Source organism: Fusarium proliferatum (assembly GCF_900067095.1).
Source record: "Fusarium proliferatum ET1 genome assembly, contig: FPRO_scaffold011, whole genome shotgun sequence".
NCBI classification, from domain to species: Eukaryota; Fungi; Ascomycota; class Sordariomycetes; order Hypocreales; family Nectriaceae; genus Fusarium; species Fusarium proliferatum.
The window spans coordinates 1,182,264-1,201,617 of NW_022194800.1; the positions used below are offsets into that span (position 1 = coordinate 1,182,264).

Sequence of the window (19,354 nt, forward strand, 5' to 3'; positions counted from 1 at the left end):
TCATCCCTGACACCTCCTTTCTTGAGCCGCGTAGGCTGCTTTTCCTCGTTGGTTAATGATTCACACGGTTTTGTTTCATGTACCTGCCAAGATCCAAGCACCATCCATGCCCACCACCAGTAACCGCTCACCAAGTCATTACCTTATTTTCAGAAACAATTTCACAGAATAAAAGGCCTCTTTTCTTTTCGGAGATGAATTTCTTGTCTGGTATGAATGGTCTGGGGTTCATATTGGTCGGCGAAAGCGAAAATGATATCCATATTTTCTCTGACCCCCTGGTTTTATTTCCGATGGCACTAGTTAGCCCCGGTTCATACGCTGCCACGCACGTTTTCTGTGAAGAGAGTTATCTTGAGGTTGTTGAGAATGCATTATCTTGGTCAATGTTAGGCATGAATGCGCTGTACAAGACGAACTTGGCACATCGTGGTTGGTGGTGTACACTAAAGAGAGCATCAACTCCAGACTTGGCTTCTGTAGCTCCATACATATCAAAACTCCTCTCAACAACGAATCAACTCCAGAACAAATCTTCAAAACATAGCGTCTTCTAACCCCTGCCCTCTCGTTTTGTGGCGTACCTATCCCGAAGTGCTAGCTCCATTCCCATAAACCCATCAAGTCAAACCATCCAGTCATGCTCCTCCCGTCCCTGAACATCACCCGCCCGCCCAGCCTTTGATTCATGCAACACAATTCTACCCCATGTTCTCCGTGCCCCTTTGGGCAACTGAGCCCCGAGGTGAACAGGAAACATCCGGTCCTCACATCTCGTTTCTGTCTCCCCTAACATGGAGGACTCCACTCATAAGAGCCGTATATATAGAACAATGCGCTTGTAAACTCGTCTTGTCTTCCTCTCCACACCGGTCTTTCTTTCTGTGTCTTGACGTTCTTTTCTGACCTCTTTGCTTTCGAGATACGTGTATCTCAAGCTTCTTTCGTTCCTTTCATATACATCGCCTTCTCCGGTTTCATTCCTTTAGCCCTGGAGGCATAACATTCCTTACCTGTGACATTTGTTCTCGTCCACTCCTTTAGAATTCAGTATCAAAGACACATTATACAGTTCCGATCAGTTCAACGCCGACTTACACGATGCTCAACTTCATTCCCATCATCGCAGGCCTCGCCTCCCTGGTCTCAGCTACCAGCGCCCCAACCCGCCCCGATCTCAAACTCATCTGGAAAGACGAGTTCACCGGGTGTCAAGGCTGCTCACCCAAGACGAACAACTGGAACACTGCTCTCAACATCAACTCCAACAACGAACTCCAGGTGTACTCCACCTCCAACAAGAACATCCAACTTTCCGGCGGTGACACCCTCCAGCTCGTTCCCTGGAAGGACGGGAAGGGCGAATGGACCTCTGGACGTCTTGAGTCCAAGAAGGCTTTCCACGCAGACAAGAACAAAGCTCTTCGTGTAGAGGCTAGTATTCGCATGGGTGATTCAGCTCGTAAGCAGGGTATCTGGCCTGCGTTTTGGATGCTTGGCGATGCACTCCGCCACGGAACTGGATGGCCCCTTTGTGGCGAGATCGACATCTTCGAGAGAGTTAATGGTGACTTGACTGGTTTCGGTACTGTTCACTGTGGTCATGAGGGCGGCGGTCCCTGCAATGAGCCCGAGGGTCTCGGACAGCGAGTCACTATTCCAGACAACGAATTCCATGCTTGGTCTGTGGTTATCGACCGTCGTGCTAGCAGCTGGCAGGATGAAAAGATCACCTGGCTGCTTGACGGACAGCCCTTCCACAGCATCACGGGCAAGACACTAAATGATGAGGGAACTTGGGCTACTCTGGCTCATTCTCCCATGTACATTCTCCTCAACGTCGCTGTTGGCGGAACCTGGCCTGTAAGTTCCAGCAATTTTAGTGTTTAAAAGTAGCATAAAACTGATCGTATTATGCAGGGCAACCCTAACAAGGCCACCGAAGCCGGCTACAAGAACATGATGGAAGTCGCCTACGTCGCCGTCTACGAAACCACAAACTAGCTACCCTCATAACTCGCAATTCTTTAAAACTCGTTTCAAACTTCTTCTGCCAGTCCTTGCCTGGAACTTTCTTCATTTTCTTCCCACCCTCATCTATCTGAGGGTGTGCGACCATCGAGTCCCTTTGAGACTGGTCTCTCTGTTCGGCTCGACGGTTGTTTGCTGGATTAAACCCAGCTTTGTCTTGTTCCATTTCCGCTGTATAACTTGCGGATACCTGAAGTTCATCATCTGTGCAGCGGATCGGTGTAGATAGATACTTGGATACAAAAACAAGACTCACGACGTTATGACACAAACTTACGCCCAACTCTGCAATGTGACTTCTGTGCTTTTGGCCCGAATGAGACAATCTTTCCTAATCATTTAAACTCTGCAGCTTATTTAGTTCTGTGAATGTATACACTCTAGCAGTTGGCACGATAAGCATCCTGAAAACAAGCTTGTGGGGGAGTTATCGATGGGTTCCAGTGGCATGAAGTCCAGATCCATGTCAACCATGGAATACCATGGAACTGCGTACCCCCCAAGGAGCATGAAAACTCATAGTATTAAGTCGGGGCTGCTAGTGACTGCTAAGATATATTAAACTTATCCAAGTGTTTTCTTACCTCCCTTAACTACCTTTGCTTAAGTGATCGATAGTGCCGAAAAGATCAACCTGATATACTCTCGAGTTCTTTTTATCATCGTCTTTCACGAACGGATGACATCCTTTATGCTCAATCAACTCTACAGCTTACTCGCTTACTCACGTTGGAAGGACATTACGACCGGGACCATGTCATGGAGGAAACTATGTCAATATTGAACAAGCCTGCCAAGTCTTTATAGCCAGTTGTCGCTGACAAGAGGCTATCTATGTGTCTAAATATATACAATGAAGATCTAATATGTACAACAAGGGTCGAACACCTGGTCCAGGATGCCATGCTATACAATGACAAGCCTGCTCATGAGAGGATCCCTTCTGAGACGTTTTATGGTCTCTCCCACAACCGATGGATCTACCATTTAGTTGGGGACGCATTGGGAGTAGTACTCATTCTGCTTGACACACTTGCTTCCAGTAGCGCAAGCGAGGTTGCCGTTGGGATAAGCGGACTTGGAACCACCACACTGGTAATAGGCCGGGACAACGGAGGCCTTTGCGGTAGCGTCAGTCTTGGCCGGGCAGCTTCCCCGGGTTTTGGTTCCACGGACCTTCTGGGTTGTCTTGGGCTTGTTGACGGGTTGAGCGGGCTTGGTAGCAGCAGGCTTGGTGGCGACAGGCTTGTCGGTCTGGGGCTTCTCGGCAGGCTTAGTGGGCTCAGGCTGAGCGGCGGGCTTGGTGGAGGACTTCTGGACAACAGGAGCGGAATCCTTGGTCTTCTGAGGCTGAGCGGCAGCAGCAGCGGAGGTGGTCTTCTTAGCGGAGCTGGAGGGCTGGGGCTTGCTGGCCGAGGTATCACCCTTGAAGGCAGGGAAGCTGGAGTCGTCGTCACGCTTGCATCCACTGATGTCGAGGAGAGCCTTGGGGCACTGGACCTGCTCAAAGGTGAAGTCAGGGTTGTCGGCGTTCTCGAACCAGTCGAATCGCCAGTGGCAACCGTCCTTGAGAAGCTCGGGGAAGCTATCACACTCGCTTCGAGAGGAGATACCGCCGTATTGGGCACCGCCGAGGGCCTTGCCGAACTCAGAGGTGCAGCCGTCGAAGATACCGACACCACCGCCGGGCATCATGAGATCGAAGTGGTTGTCGCCAAGATCACCTCCAGTGTTGGTAGACTGGACGATCATCTTCTTGCCCTTGACGGGACCAGTAGTGAAGGTCAAACTAGAAAGAGTCAGCATGTTGTTAAGATCTATGTGCGAGAGACTGACGCATAGCAAGCACAGCACCAGCTGGCCTCGGAGCCACCGGAGATCTTGGTGGCAGCGAAACCGTAGGCAAGCTCATCGTTGACAGCCCAGGGAGAGTAGTTGGTGCAGGCATAAGCAGAGCCACCACCCTCACAGCCGTTGACAGCGTTGGTGTTGGAGATGGGGTTGTCGTTCTTATCACAGGTCAAAGCAGGGGCGTTGACAGCAGCCTTTCCACTCCAAGAGCAAGAAGGCTTGCAGCAATCCCAGTATCGAGTAGAGTGACCACTTCCAGAAGCAGCACTCACGGCGAGAGGGCCAGCCAGGGCGAGGAGAGTATAAGATCGCATTGTTGCAAAAGTTGTTTTGGTTAAAGAGTGACTTTTTTGAAAGAGAGTGTATGTAATTCTAAAGAATGAATGAAATGAATGAATGAATGAGAAGGCAGTGCTCGAGTGTCCAGCAACCAGAACGTCGGGACGCAGGCTTCATCTTATATACAACCGCCCAACCCGAACTCCCGCGTATTCAGCCTATGCTGCGCCGTGAACAGTCAGATATCATGAGCACATTTCGTCCAAGTGGTCAGTTAGTCTAGGTCAAACTAGCGCAGGTACAAATTCAAGGATCACGAAAAGTCAAGATGACAAGCTGATGGTGGTGCAATGATTGGACCTAGTCAGCATATCGATGCAGGTCGGGAACGGGAAACAGATCCTCCACTAATAAGACGTCTAGGAGCTGGTCTGACGGACAAGGGACGGCAAGGCTGGACCGAACGAGTGAGAAATGAAGTCTAGGAGACTTTGGTTTCAGGAACAGTTGTGGGGAAATTGACAACCGTTGTCCTTTCTCTCGGCCGCCTCTCCCGAGATTGGGCCCGAGTGGCAGGGATAGAGATTGGAGGCTGAACGGAGCAGACAAAGGCGATGGTTCTAGAAGTGGTAAAGACTGCCTGCACGATACAGGTGGTTCATAAGAAGCGATGCCGTTTATACCGTAGACGCTGGAAATAAGATGAGACTCCTTCTAGAATGCTCTGGTGGTTTAGCACTGGGGGGGGCGCCGTTGGTGTAAGTGCCCCTGTGATGGGTGAGCTACTGTAGCGTTGCCGGATGCAACGTTGACGCGAATCGCGCGCCAAGAGGTGAAACAGATAGACTTTGAGATGGCGGATGCGACGGAATGTCGGCACCTTTAAGCACTTATTATGAAGCCGCGATGGCTTCAAGTTGCGGTGCAGTGAAAGTATGTACGGAGCATATCATCTTAGCTCCGGGGTCAAGATTGATTAGCACTGATTTGTAAATACTGAGTGTGGTGGAAGAGCATATACCGATATGCTTCTGGGCTAATCTATGTAAGTTCACAGTGAGGTTCTGATTGACTCTGCTGGGTGTATCATAAGCTTAGTGCATTAGTTTATCTGTTTAGGCTGAACTCTATGTGTTATCGTAGTGCTTAGAGTACACTTAACTCTATCTTCTCAATGTTGGACCTGGTAAATGAACTCGGTATTTCTGTTGTACTTATTCCATGGATTACAACGACTCACCCTGTGTGGCGGAGATTAACCTCGCGATTACCAAGAGGCTATTTAACAGGTTACCGTAATTGAGCTGATGCCGAGGTTGATACTTGAACTGAATAACACCGCAAAAGCGTGCAACTTCTCCTTTCTGTTCATGCACAAGGCAATGGCAGAGTCGGTTCAAGAGAATATGAGCTGTTTTGACCAGGAGTCTGGCTACCCTAGACCAAATGGATCGAGGATTGTCTTTTTATCATGGGGGCATGGGGTCAAAAGTTGATTGAAATTCAGCCACAGATTATGGGGTGGTGAACGCCACACCTCACCCGCTCTTGAACTCAGGATTATTCATCAACGTGGCGCTCTTCACATGACGCTAACCATACCAAGACTAGCTCATTCTGGGCGCGTCTCGTCGCCTCAACCTCAGGCTCCTGAATGCTTAGTGAGGATTCATTGTAACAAATTCATCACCTCTCCACCACGACCCTTCACCTCGCGCATTCCTCAACATCGCTCTATCTCCTGGCTTGAGATTCCTGTCGACCTGTCCAACTCATCGGCAGATGCTCACGGGGTGCATCAGGCGCCAGGTCCAAAACTGACCGCCCTGACTTCGCTGTCGTAGCTCCTTTGTCCTTCTTTGAATAATTTCGACGCAACTGCCTAACGGGCGCATTCCATCGATTTGAGCCGCAACACCTTATCGCCAACCTTTTAATTCCCTGAGAACTCGATCACTGTATTTATAGCGACAAATACCGACATCATGGACGACTACGAGAACGAATCCGACTACGATTATGGCTACGACGAGGGTATCACCCCCGAGGACTGCTGGACCGTAATCTCGTCCTTCTTCGAGACAAAGGGTCTTGCATCGCAACAGACCGACTCCTTTGATGAGTTCACCCAGACAATGGTGCAGGATCTCGTCAATGAGTACTCCACAATCACCCTCGACCAGCACAACCCTCCTGCGCCCCCTGGAGTCAACATCGCTTTGCGACGATATGAAATCAAGTTCGGGAGCGTCATGGTGTCACGTCCCTCTATGAGCGAGACTGATGGAACTGTGACTAACCTCCTACCTTACGAATGTCGTGACCGCAACCTCACCTACGCCGCGCCGACCTACCTCAAAATCACCAAGAAAGTCTCCGTCGCAGTCGACAAGGAGATCCCTCTGCACGAAATGGACGACGAGCAGCAGGCCGAGTACAAGCGAACCGGTGAAAACCCCACAAAGCTGGTATGGGAAGTTGAGGAGGATGCTGGAAGCATAAAAACTGAGGATGAGCCTTCGGAGATGATTTTCATCGGAAAGATGCCCATCATGGTCAAGTCCAAGATTTGCCATCTGAGCAGCCATTCCGACGAAGACCTCTTCATGCTCAATGAATGTCCTTATGATCAGGGCGGTTACTTCGTTATCAACGGTAGTGAGAAGGTCCTGATCGCCCAGGAACGTTCTGCGGCCAACATCGTTCAAGTCTTCAAGAAGGCCCAGCCTAGTCCTTTCACCTACACTGCTGAAATCCGCAGTGCTCTTGAGAAGGGTTCTCGTCTTATCTCGAGTCTTACGATGAAGCTCTACGGCAAGGGAGATTCTGCGCGCGGTGGCTTTGGTCAGACTATCCAGGCTACCTTGCCTTTTGTCAAGGCAGATCTTCCTGTCGCCATCGTCTTCCGAGCTCTTGGTGTTGTGTCTGATGAGGATATTCTGAACCACATTTGCTACGACCGCAACGATAGCCAGATGCTGGAAATGCTTCGCCCTTGTATTGAGGAGGCTTTCTGTGTCCAGGACCGAGAAGTTGCTCTTGACTTTATTGGAAAGCGTGGAAACAGAGACCAGGCTAGTCTGGGTCGTGAGAAGCGTGTTCGTGTTGCAAAGGATATTCTCCAAAAAGAGACCCTGCCCCATATCTCCCAATCAGAGGGTAGCGAGACACGCAAGGCTTTCTTCTTGGGCTACATGGTGCACAAGCTTCTGCAGTGTGCTCTTGGACGTCGTGAGCCCGATGATCGTGATCACTTCGGCAAGAAGCGACTTGATTTGGCCGGTCCTTTACTGGCGAAGCTCTTCCGCGGTATTATTCGAAGGATAAACACTGAACTCTCCAACTACCTCAAGCGATGTGTTGAGAGCAACCGAAACTTCAACCTGACTGTCGCTATCAAGCCATCAACACTTTCCAACGGTCTCAAGTACTCTTTGGCCACTGGTAACTGGGGTGATCAGAAGAAGGCAGCAAGCTCGACAGCTGGTGTCTCTCAGGTGTTGAACAGATATACCTTCGCCTCTACTCTTTCACATTTGCGCCGAACCAATACTCCCATTGGACGAGATGGTAAATTGGCCAAGCCCCGACAGCTTCACAATACTCACTGGGGTTTGGTGTGTCCCGCCGAAACGCCTGAGGGTCAAGCTTGTGGTCTGGTCAAAAACTTGTCTCTGATGTGTTATGTCAGTGTCGGCTCTCCAGCCGATCCTCTCATTGAATTCATGATCAACAGAGGTATGGAAGTCGTTGAGGAGTACGAGCCGACAAGATATCCCCACGCTACAAAGATTTTCGTCAACGGTAGCTGGGTTGGTGTTCACGCCGACCCCAAGCATCTCGTGAATCAGGTTTTGGACACAAGACGAAAGTCGTACGTCCAGTTCGAAGTATCACTTGTTCGTGATATTCGAGACCGTGAATTCAAGATCTTCTCAGATGCTGGTCGTGTCATGAGACCTGTCTTCACAGTCCATCAGGAGGATGACTACGAGAACAACATCACCAAGGGACAACTAGTGTTGACAAAGGAACATGTCAACAGGCTAGCGCAAGAGCAGGCAGAGCCACCTGCCAACCCCGCTGACAAGTTTGGATGGGATGGCTTGATTCGCGAAGGAGCTGTCGAGTATCTCGACGCCGAGGAAGAAGAGACAGCCATGATTTGCATGACGCCAGAGGATCTCGAACTTTACCGTGAGCAAAAGAATGATGAAGCTACACTCACGGAAGAGGAGAAACGGGCCAAGGCTGAGGCAGAGAAGAGGGAACAGGAGGAGGACCGCAACAAGCGATTGAAGACAAAGGTCAACCCCACAACTCACATGTACACACATTGCGAGATTCACCCCAGTATGATTCTCGGTATCTGTGCCAGTATCATTCCTTTCCCCGATCACAACCAGGTATGTATGTCCTATGACCATGCATGGACTCAACTAACAGCAATAGTCTCCTCGTAACACCTACCAATCTGCTATGGGTAAACAAGCCATGGGTTTCTTCTTGACAAATTACTCTCGCCGCATGGACACCATGGCCAACATTCTATACTATCCTCAAAAGCCTCTCGCCACTACCCGATCCATGGAGTTCCTCAAGTTCCGTGAATTGCCAGCTGGTCAAAATGCCATTGTCGCAATTGCTTGCTACTCAGGTTATAACCAGGAAGATTCCGTCATTATGAACCAGAGTAGTATTGATCGAGGTCTGTTCCGAAGTCTGTTCTTCCGATCGTACTCAGATCAAGAGAAGAAGGTCGGTCTCAACTACACTGAGATCTTCGAGAAGCCTTTCCAGCAGACAACACTTCGAATGAAGCATGGAACATACGACAAGCTTGATGAGGACGGTATCGTGGCGCCTGGTGTCCGTGTGTCAGGTGAAGATATCATTATCGGCAAGACTGCACCCATCGACCAAGAAAACCAAGACCTTGGCACAAGAACTCAATCGCACCAGCGTCGTGATATCTCGACACCACTGCGAAGTACTGAGAACGGTATCGTTGATCAGGTCATTCTGACAGTCAACGCCGACAACGTCAAGTACGTCAAGGTTCGAGTACGAACTACCAAGATTCCTCAAATTGGTGACAAGTTTGCTTCTCGTCACGGTCAAAAGGGTACAATCGGTGTTACATATCGACAGGAGGATATGCCTTTCAGCCGAGAAGGTCTCACTCCCGATATCATTATCAACCCTCACGCCATTCCATCGCGAATGACAATTGCCCATTTAATTGAGTGTCTTCTTAGCAAGGTTTCAACGCTGGAAGGTATGGAGGGTGATGCTACACCGTTCACTGATGTCACAGTCGATTCAGTCTCTGAACTTCTGAGGAAGCACGGTTACCAATCTCGAGGTTTCGAGGTCATGTACAATGGTCACACGGGACGAAAGCTCCGTGCCCAGGTTTTCTTCGGACCTACCTACTACCAGCGTCTTCGTCACATGGTAGACGACAAGATTCACGCTCGTGCTCGCGGTCCAGTCCAGATCATGACCCGACAGCCTGTCGAGGGTCGTGCTCGTGATGGTGGTCTCCGATTCGGAGAAATGGAACGTGATTGTATGATTGCTCATGGTGCCGCTGCTTTCCTGAAGGAGCGTCTGTTTGAGGTGTCGGATGCTTTCCGTGTCCACGTCTGCGAGATTTGTGGACTCATGACACCAATTGCGTAAGTTATCCCTATAAACACTGATGAATAAGAGCTAACATGTTTCAGAAACCTGTCCAAACAGTCATTTGAATGCCGACCCTGCAAGAACAAGACCAAGATCGCGCAAATCCATATTCCTTACGCTGCCAAGCTGCTCTTCCAGGAGCTGCAGGCCATGAACATCGCCGCAAGAATGTTTACTAACAGATCTGGAGTTTCAAACCGATAATTTAGATTGCTTACGAAAAAAGATTGATAATGCATAAAATATTGGAGAGGGAAAGCTTTGGCAGCGCTGCAAGCCAGGATCAGCTTGCCTGAGCTTTGTAATGTTTGGGGAGGTTCATGTATAAAATAGCCGATTCGTGAGGAAATACAGCAGAAACAACGAAATGCATTGATGCAACAAAAATCTTTGATGGCGCCGTAGTCGCTAGAGAGGAGTATGCTGATAGTACACTTTTTCCAATTCACTTTTCCGTCCGCTCTTGGTGTTATCGATTCGGAAGACCCTTCTCCGCTGCTTCTATCGAGTCGTGCACTGTTTGCTCGCGCTTGTATTCTGCTTCAAGCTGCTTCTGCAAGTCAAAGTCCAATTGTCTTTCTCGCTTGATTCGTTGCTGTTCCATATCTCGAACGACGCCCTCGTGCATGGCCTGTGATCATGGTTAGTTCGGAGATGTTGGTGATGGATTGGAGGATCAATTGAGCAGTGGAAAACGTACGGCTTGCTCGAACTTTTGCTGGAAATGTACGCCGACGACTGTGCAGACTGTGAGGAGCGATGTACCCAGTAGGGTGAGCTTTGATGCTCGAGACATGGTGACCTCAAGGTCTTCTTCGGGGTTGGAAATGGTGGGTTTATAGATCGCTGGGGGAATTGATCGGTTTGCGACAGGTCAATTGACTCAACTAAAGACAATTTGAGTACAATATTTCTTGTGAAAGATTATGATCAAGTCGCCAAAAGAAGGGACTTTGTCAGCCCATGACGTTTCAAGCGCACAGCGTCTCTGGCGGTTCTCACACGCGCTAAGCGCTGTAGCCCCCCCCAAACAAGTAACGTACCTTACCTAGCGGTACCTGCGAATCAGCTGCCTGAGCTCAGCACCCGACGTAATCCTCCATCAAGTGCTTGTATGCAACCATTCGCAACATCAACTCGCATCAACAACGACGCCATCACGAACACCCCTCGAACCTGATAACACAATAATATCCCCCACCGAGTCGATCGCTTTATCATCACGTTTGATACTACGACATCATGGTTAGATGCTTCGCGAATAGGATGGAGGATGATGGCTAATGATTCGTAGTCTGCCCAGAACTCAGCTGGTATTCAACAGCTGCTCAACGTATGCTGCATCGAGCGCTTTTACTACCATCGAACGGGAAACTAATCTGTGCTGTCAGGCTGAGCAAGATGCCTCTAAGATTGTCCAGAAAGGTGCGCTACAATCTCATCTCCCCGCCTTGTTTATAGCTAAACTGACAACGATTCACAGCCCGAGAATGTAAGCGCCATTTCCTCACGAACCGATGAACCACCTATCTAATAGTACCGAACGATAGATCGTACCAAGCGCGTCAGGGAAGCTCGCGATGAGGCCAAGCAAGAGATAACCGACTACAAGGCCAAGAAGGAAGACGAATATAAGAAATTCGAGGCCGAGGTACGATGCTTCCACCCAAAAGACATACCGTCCATCTGCGTGAGATACGGTCCACGACGATGGAATAATACTGATGGTTGTACAGCACAGCAAGGGCAACGAGCAAGCCGAGGCCGAGGCCAACCAGGAAGCCGAGAAGCAAATCAAGAGCATCCAGGAGGCTGGCAAGAAGGGACAAGCTCAGGTCATCAAGAACCTCCTCAGCGCCGTCTTCGACGTCAACCCCGTCGCCCCCGCCAAGTCCTGAACGACGGAGCACCCGCGCACATGTTTATAATTACGAGCGTTTCAGCTTGACACACGAGGAGAGGAGATGCAAATAGACGAGGAGGATTTGTGTTACAAAGACCAAATTGCGTGGTCCGCCCTGCCAGCGTTTTCCCTTTCTAAAAGGAAACGCACGTTTTGAATTATTAAGTTATTTTTCACTGGACAAACTCGACTAGAGTGCTCAACATGTCCCTCAGATCCTGGTTCTCCTCCGTTGTGTCCAGAGCGTCCAGCTGCTCCTTTAGTGTACGACCGATTACAGAGACCTTTTCGTCGCGCTCGGCGAGGATTTGTCTAATCTTGCGTGCTGCTCCTGTGTCTTCTGCTACTAACCATGCGAGAACTGTGTCGATAGTCTGTAGTGTGAAGAGGCCGGCATCGATTCTACGCGAAAGCCATTCTAGCTCTGCTGCTTCCCGGTCATCTTCTGACGTAGTGGCTTTCTCAGCGTCGTTTTGCTGCTCTGCTAGTGAGACGCGAGCGATGTAGTCTCGTCGGAATTTGACGAGTTTGGAGATCTTTTCGTAGTCCTTTTCCACAAACTTGGCTAGTGTTCGTATCCTCTCCGCGGAATTGGCTGGTAGAAGGCGCAGCATTGAAGCGAAGATCTCAACGAGATGTTCAGCTAATCGATGATCTTGCGTCTTCATGAAGAGCGTAAAAAGACCCTTGAGGCCACCAGCCTCGACAATCTTTTGACAGACGTCCACACCAGCGATACCGCCTGCAGCGTGGTTGAGAAGACGAAGAGCCGGTGGTTTACTCTTCTTTCCCTCCTTCAGCATGATAAGACAGAGCTCTACACCCTCTGCGTCGATGAATTTTGCCTTTCCTGCAGCTTCGTCTGCTAGGCATGTCAGAGATGCAAATATGTTCTCCATATACTCTTCTTCATCGCCGCCCTTGTCGGGATCGCGTCGTCTGTAGGGGGCAATGAGCTGAAGAAGCAAATCAACAGCATCGAGGTTTATCAGTTTCGTGCGATTTGCGACGGAAATTTGGGCGAGAATGGCCAAGATTTCTGCTGCGTATTGCTTATTCTGGGAGACAGTACCTTCCTTTCGTTGAATGCGTTGGAGGAGCCATTGTAGCAGCTTTTCATCCTCTCCTACGCGCTCAGCAACTGATTGTCGAGAGCACAAGTTCTCAATAAGTCCCAAAGCATGGTAGATCCCGTTTCGATCTGACTCATCGTCCTCGTTCAAGCGGGAGAAGTTGGAGACCAGTAAGCTGAGGAGATCTGCCTCCATCATGGCATCTACCAACACATTCCACTGCTCATCCTCCGCCGCGACGTCTTCGTCTGTCAACTCGCCCATAATCTCGATCGCATCGATGGCAATATCGGTATTCTCGTGCGCCAGCAGACCGACAACACTGGCTACGCATTCTAGCCTGACGAACTCTGGGTACAGTTCAGGATGTTCAGACAGCAGCGACAGCCCCTTGATGTCGGCATCTAGATCAGCCTCACTGCCGATAAACTTCTGCGGTTGGTCTTCGAATTTGGCGCGAAGCTCGGCGTTCTTGTTGATGTGCCTCTCCAAGTTGGTCAGCGTTTTTCGCAACCATGCTGCATCGATCTTTTCAGGTGCTCGGCCAGCGTCGGCTTCCTCTACGTAGTCGAGGATCTCCGATTCTTGTTTTGTGATGCCACCGCCGAAGAAGCGACCTTCGTCATCGTCGGGAGGGAGTTCGGGACCGAAGTCTTCGTCGTCGGCGGGTGGAGGCGCTGGGCCAGCCTCCATGTCTTCATCTTCGTCTGGCGCATCGTTGACCTGGGCATGGCGGTTCGAGCCGTTGGCGTTTAATTTTGCTGATTTGTAGATTTCATCTGAAGAATGTAAGTAGACGTTCGCGACAAGGAACGGCTTAGTTGAGGCTTACTTGGGTCTCGAATGGGATCAAGCTTGCGCTTCCCTGAGATCCCTGAGCTCTAGAATTTGTTAGACGGTATTGAACATGGATATTGAAGGCAACAAACCTTGAAAATATCATCAACGCTCGCCATGGCAGAAGAACAGATGGGATTCGTGGACGAAAGAAATAATACAACCGTCTTCGATATCTGTAGGTGATCAAATTATCCGTTCGCGATCGGCGATACCTTTCAGCGACGCGCTCAAGCTGATGATGTCTGATGTCGGTTACTATTATTACATAAGGCAACGAAACGCGCTAAAACTGAAGCACGACAGCGTCGTCCAGGGGGTCCAGGGAGATTCCGCACAGTGCTCCCGCTAGAGGCAAGGCAAGGCAAGGGAACCTAAGGGTCAGACACGCGGCACACACAGGATCCCTAGGATCAGCCGATACCATGGAATACTTGGCCGAAGGGCTGGGGTAGGGAGATGCACAGGTCAACTGCCGGTCACTCGGCATAATGCGCTATCTTGTCACAGATTAGAGACAGAGAGGAACGCATCCCTACAGTAGCCTCGGGGGGCAAGAAAACAGCGAACCTTACTGTGCGGTGTCAAAATAAACTTGGCAAAAGTCATCCTAAACTTAGGCTGTACTACCCTAAGTCTTTTTGTCATCTAGGATCAAGGTCCTGTGTTTTCTTTCCTCCCCTAGAGTAGGTACCTGTACCTTGGGGTGCCGATGGCTCCAAACCACCAACCAAAACCCCGAGATGCAGGTACGGCTCGTCCCCTGACATGGATGGGCTGGGTTATCTGTTTCCTGAGCTGAGCTGACTGGTCGGCTGTCTTCTGGCACGAACTTGAGTTGTTTAATGTTTGACTTGTGTCTTTTTAACTTCTACAACATCCCCTTTTTGTTTCGACAGCGAGTGTTGCATTTTGCATTGCGAATACGAACGATAGAGCGAGATAGAGAGAGAGGCTTATCGACATGAGAAAGCGAATCTGCGACCACATTCAACTTGGGATCTACAACTTTTACGACGAGCAACTTGTACTGTTCTGTTCTGTACCTGAACTAAGTTAATTACGCCGGAAGCGGACCCCATCTCCACGACACCCGACCTCTCACTGAAGCACGAGTCTGTCACTGTCCGCTGTTGCCAATCGCGAGGTGAGGTGGGAAAGGCCCGGGCTTCCACTAACCTCCACTAACCTAAGCCTTAGCAGTCCAAGGTCCCCTAAAATCGCCAACAACTGGAGTACAAGGGAAAGGGGGGAAATTGTTGGCTTTTTGGTGAGGATCCAGTAGTATCGCTGGACTGGACTGGTTCGGATCGGATTGGATTCGTTCGTCTTGGCTTGGCTCCTTTTTAGAAGATCGATTTCATTTTCAAAGAGGATGCACGACGGTCAGATCTCGTCTTCTCCTCAATTTCTCAATCACAATCACCACCACCACCAACGTCCGAGCGCGTCTCCCTCTGGTGCTGCTACCGCCTCCGCAACCGCTACAGTTCCGCCGCCTTGGGCTTTGTCTGCCTATGCGTCCTCCGCTTCCGTATCGACCGACTCTAGACCAGCGACTGGTAGATCACATTATTATCCTCATCGCGACCCGTCGAGATCTGCGCTTTCGCCCTCACCCTCCACCTCGCTAAACGCCAATCCTCATCACAGGGCCCCGGGTCCCCGTCTGCCACGAACTTCCTCACTTCTCCCTCCGCCCCATATCGAACCATCGCCGAGAGCTGTAACTTTCCAGAGATCGGATCGCTTATCGCCCACTCCCACACCTGGCAGCAGCAACGGAAACGGGAACGGCAACGGAATCCCCCACAACGCCGCCGAGAGCTCATGGTTATTGAATCGTCTCTCGTCTTCGACTGTGTCCACGAATTTCAGTCGTGTTTCGGCGCTACCCCCCCGCGCCAACCATACCAATTCGCGACTCGGTAAAAGCCCCAGTATCGATGCGACCACTTTCATTGACAACTCTCCACCGCCTTCCAAACCATCCCCTCGGAAACTCCAGAAGAATCACCGACCAAGTACATCAGTCTCCAACCCCGACTCCTTTGTTTTTAGGCCCTCAGAGGAACGAATCCAGCTACCGCAATCCCTGCCGCTAATCGTAACATTATCGCCCTTGGAGGCGCCCGCTGCGCTAAGCGATATACTCAACGTAAAATCCAAAGGGGCTGGCCCTGGCTCTGGTTCGAGTGAGCCTGGGCGATCAACAGGCGCCCGCCAGGAGGGACAGTCCCTGAAGCAATCCGACAATTCAGACTCTCCAGCGCGATCCGTTACTTCAACGCCGGGCAGTGCACGTTCAATGGCTGCATACCGACCCAATATGCAGTACGATCAGGACCAAGAGGCTTACCCACCTCAAAGGGGGCACTCAAGGAGTCGTTCTGGAAAGGGAAGCAATGATAGGGGGCGCGCCAAACCGCCATCTCAAAAGGCCATGTTACATCGTGCCTTGCAGAAGGCGAATACAGCGGTCCAGTTGGATAATGCACAGAATTTTAAGGGCGCACGAGAAGCTTATGCGGAGGCTTGCGACCTCCTGCAGCAGGTACTACAAAAGACAACTGCCGATGAGGATAAACGCAAGCTCGAAGCAATTGTAAGAACATGTCCAGCCATCGACATCTCATACTAACCTGCATAGCGACGAACTTATACGAGTCGAATTGATGAGTTAGATCAAATGGCACCCTGGCAAGAAGAAGAGACCAAAGCGCTGCCCGCCCGCCCTGAGAGTTTAGCACAGCATTCCGAGTCAGAGTCTGTATTACGATTGGATGATGATGATGATGATGAACCTAATGATACCGCTGTCTTTGACACCGCTACAGCTGCCAGAATAGATAGTCACAGCCCTCAACCTCGAATTGTCAATTCACCGCCACGAGATGATAGCCAAGGTTATAAGAGACGAAGTGCTCAGAACAAGCCGAAACCTATCGTCACAAGTCTTACACCTGAGCCTGGACTTCTTCAGTCATCCTTTTCACGATCACCAGTTCGACTTCGCACTCCTGAGCATTTTCTCCCACAACGGCCCGCGGACCCATACATGCCAGCTCCGCTCTCCCCCAGACGCCCACTATCTCCAGCAAAAGAAGTCAATGACATGGACGAGCCTGTGCGAACCGATTTCTCCATGAGCCATGACCAGCAGAACGACCATGCGCAAGAGCATAACGTGCCGCAAACACATTTCCGGGAAGACAGCATGAACTCTTGGTTGGATCCCATTGACGAATCAGGAGGCTCGACGACATCATCTGTTCATTCGCGCACTTCATCGCTTGGTTTCAGAAGGAAGCACATTCGGGGCGTTAGTGGAGAAACCGAGGCTGAATTCGATACCGCATTGGACGCAGCTATTGAGGCCGCCTATGATGATGGGTATGAGCCAATGAGTCCAATGGACCACAGACGAATGGTGTCAGTGGATGCTGGCGAGGAAGTAGTAGCCAATGCTATGCGCAAGGTTGAACTTGCTCGTCAAAAAGTTAGAGAGACTGAGCAAGAGCTTTATGAGATGGAGAGGGATAACCATTCTCAACAGCAATACCAGTCTTATGAGTACCAAGGGACACCCAACGACTTTTATAACGATAACTCATCCGACGAAGAAGAGAGGATTTTGGATGAGATTGCTCGAGATTACGGTCTCGAATCATATAGACATCGCCCACCACCGCCCCGAGAGTCTGACTCCAGCGGCGTAACCTCACGTACATGGCACAGCTCACAAGGATCGAATCCCCCAACGGGAGCCACTTCGCTCTCTACTGTTACAGAATTACCACCACCTCTAACGCATCTTACCCAGGGCCCAGCTGCCCCTCCACCGACACAGTCTTTACCTGAACTACCTCAACGACCTGGATCTTCTGCTCAAAGTGTGCGAAATAGACGACTGTCAGGACAGAATCCGAAGCAGCTCAAGATCGAAACCTCGAAACTCGCTCTTCCTATGCAGAGTTATGCCGATGCCAACCAGGCCAAGTCTGCTCCTCTGAGCAGTCAGAACGTTGACGCCACAGTTGAGCCGGATACGAAGGCCGCGAGTGCGAATCATAGACAACCCTCACCACCCTTGTTCGAAGCCAGCCCGACGGATATGACAGGATCTCGGCCTACACCATCGCCGTTTGGACAGTTGGGTTCAGAGAAGGGCGATGACGACATCACTGGCTCTCCGAATACACGAAAACTGAGGAAGAACTTTTCGTCCTCGAGTCTTCGAAGTATGAAGAGTCGCAATATGTCATTGACACATCTTGAAGAAGGCTCGGATTTATCTCCTGGAACCCCAGGAAGTAACCCTTTTGGATCTCTCAATGCTCCATCAGTCCCAGCTCTGCCTACACCTCTTGCCACGAGCTTCCGCGAGCGATCGGAAACAAACGCGGCTGGGCTGTCATTGTTCGATGATCATTTCTATTCCCCAACAAGCCCTGGCTCGCCTAACCCACTCATCTCTGATCCTCCGGCTCCTCTTGAGCCCTGCCCTACTGACTTTATGCTGCGACCTTTCTGGCTGATGCGATGTCTTTACCAGACATTGGCTCACCCACGTGGCGGTTACATCAGCAGCAAGCTCTTTGTTTCTAGAGATGTTTGGAGGGTGAAGGGAGTGAAGCTCAAGAACATCGAAGACAAGGTGGCCAACTGCGATTTCCTCACAGCCGCTTTACTCAAGATTGCGAGAGTGGATACCTATGATGCCGATGCAGTCTTGGAAGAGATGCAATCCCTGGAGGGAATTCTAGAACAAGTCCAAACAGCATTGAGTCGCAAGCTTGGCAATGAAGTTGGTGTCCATGGGTCTGGGGCACTGTTCAAGGACGCATCCACCGGCGATGGGGATGCCGCTGCAGGCGTGCCGCGATCAGCGAGTGTTTCTGGGAAATCCTCCTTCTCATGGCGACGTCTTCGTTCGAAGAACTCCGCAGTCGGACTCGGCGGCTCTTACATGAGCCGTGTTAACACGGAAACGTCTAAAGATATACCCAGCATTGCCAGTCTGCCAATGACGCCTACCCCAACGAACCGTCCCCCCAAGCGGGATCTGGCACAGGTCCAATTCACAGGTCCGAACGCAATGTACATGAGCTCATTGGCACGCTTGTTTGATGCAGCTCAAGCCATTGGTAAGCTCACCAGCCCTAGATTATACTTAGTATGCTAACCGGAAGTAGATCAAATAGCCAGACAAGTCGAGGATCCTGGATTGCGACACGCCGACAAGACACAGGTTGGTCTTGAATTATGCACACGACATGCAGCGGAGTTCTTTGGGTTCTACGTGTGTCGATTTGTTCTGTCGGATCTGGGATTGTTGCTAGACAAGTATCTCAAGCGCGGTAGTGAATGGGTTCTGACATGATTGGGACGGGAGATGGACTGGACTCCGTACGTACGAAGCACTTGCACCACAAGAGATGGATGAACCTGCGATGCAGAAGCATGAACCTTGGAACGATGGAGACGGAACAAACTTGAACTTTTGGAATGGGAATGAAATGGGATGGAACGAATGGGTCGTTATAATGCATGGGCAAGGCGTGATGCATTCGGTTTTCTTGTTGGCCAAGTACTTAGATGTATCCCGCGTGACGGGAAAAAGGCTCGATACCCAAGCGATCTATATGTTTCACTGTTGAAGATTAGTTTTATGAAATGGGATTGGATGAAT

The 19,354-nt window shown here is 50.4% G+C and overlaps 7 protein-coding genes across 7 annotated transcripts; 4 read left to right on the plus strand and 3 right to left on the minus strand.

Annotated features, from left to right (window-relative positions):
* Nucleotides 1-1,101: 1,101 nt before the first annotated feature.
* FPRO_08576 (uncharacterized protein) lies at nt 1,102-2,004 on the plus strand (the record flags this gene model as incomplete). The annotated part of the gene is made up of 2 exons (XM_031222260.1): nt 1,102-1,863; nt 1,921-2,004. 2 exons carry the CDS (start codon nt 1,102-1,104, stop codon nt 2,002-2,004), a joined length of 846 nt encoding a protein of 281 aa, XP_031087736.1.
* Nucleotides 2,005-3,018: 1,014 nt separating this feature from the next.
* Nucleotides 3,019-4,196, minus strand: FPRO_08577 (Putative endoglucanase type K; the record flags this gene model as incomplete). Its single annotated transcript, XM_031222261.1, has 2 exons — nt 3,019-3,820; nt 3,868-4,196. The coding sequence occupies 2 exons, from the start codon at nt 4,194-4,196 to the stop codon at nt 3,019-3,021; spliced, it is 1,131 nt and encodes a 376-aa protein (XP_031087737.1).
* Nucleotides 4,197-6,146: 1,950 nt separating this feature from the next.
* Nucleotides 6,147-10,053, plus strand: FPRO_08578 (putative DNA-dependent RNA polymerase II RPB140 (RPB2); the record flags this gene model as incomplete). Its single annotated transcript, XM_031222262.1, has 3 exons — nt 6,147-8,567; nt 8,614-9,842; nt 9,891-10,053. The coding sequence occupies 3 exons, from the start codon at nt 6,147-6,149 to the stop codon at nt 10,051-10,053; spliced, it is 3,813 nt and encodes a 1,270-aa protein (XP_031087738.1).
* A 265-nt stretch (nt 10,054-10,318) lies between these two features.
* On the minus strand, nt 10,319-10,645 carry FPRO_08579 (uncharacterized protein; the record flags this gene model as incomplete). Its single annotated transcript, XM_031222263.1, has 2 exons — nt 10,319-10,480; nt 10,550-10,645. 2 exons carry the CDS (start codon nt 10,643-10,645, stop codon nt 10,319-10,321), a joined length of 258 nt encoding a protein of 85 aa, XP_031087739.1.
* A 446-nt stretch (nt 10,646-11,091) lies between these two features.
* Nucleotides 11,092-11,747, plus strand: FPRO_08580 (putative VACUOLAR ATP SYNTHASE SUBUNIT G (VMA-10); the record flags this gene model as incomplete). The annotated part of the gene is made up of 6 exons (XM_031222264.1): nt 11,092-11,094; nt 11,144-11,182; nt 11,241-11,274; nt 11,333-11,341; nt 11,400-11,500; nt 11,586-11,747. The coding sequence occupies 6 exons, from the start codon at nt 11,092-11,094 to the stop codon at nt 11,745-11,747; spliced, it is 348 nt and encodes a 115-aa protein (XP_031087740.1).
* A 178-nt stretch (nt 11,748-11,925) lies between these two features.
* Nucleotides 11,926-13,781, minus strand: FPRO_08581 (uncharacterized protein; the record flags this gene model as incomplete). The annotated part of the gene is made up of 3 exons (XM_031222265.1): nt 11,926-13,604; nt 13,658-13,706; nt 13,755-13,781. The coding sequence occupies 3 exons, from the start codon at nt 13,779-13,781 to the stop codon at nt 11,926-11,928; spliced, it is 1,755 nt and encodes a 584-aa protein (XP_031087741.1).
* A 1,256-nt stretch (nt 13,782-15,037) lies between these two features.
* FPRO_08582 (uncharacterized protein) lies at nt 15,038-19,045 on the plus strand (the record flags this gene model as incomplete). Its single annotated transcript, XM_031222266.1, has 3 exons — nt 15,038-16,267; nt 16,313-18,809; nt 18,858-19,045. The coding sequence occupies 3 exons, from the start codon at nt 15,038-15,040 to the stop codon at nt 19,043-19,045; spliced, it is 3,915 nt and encodes a 1,304-aa protein (XP_031087742.1).
* Nucleotides 19,046-19,354: the final 309 nt, after the last annotated feature.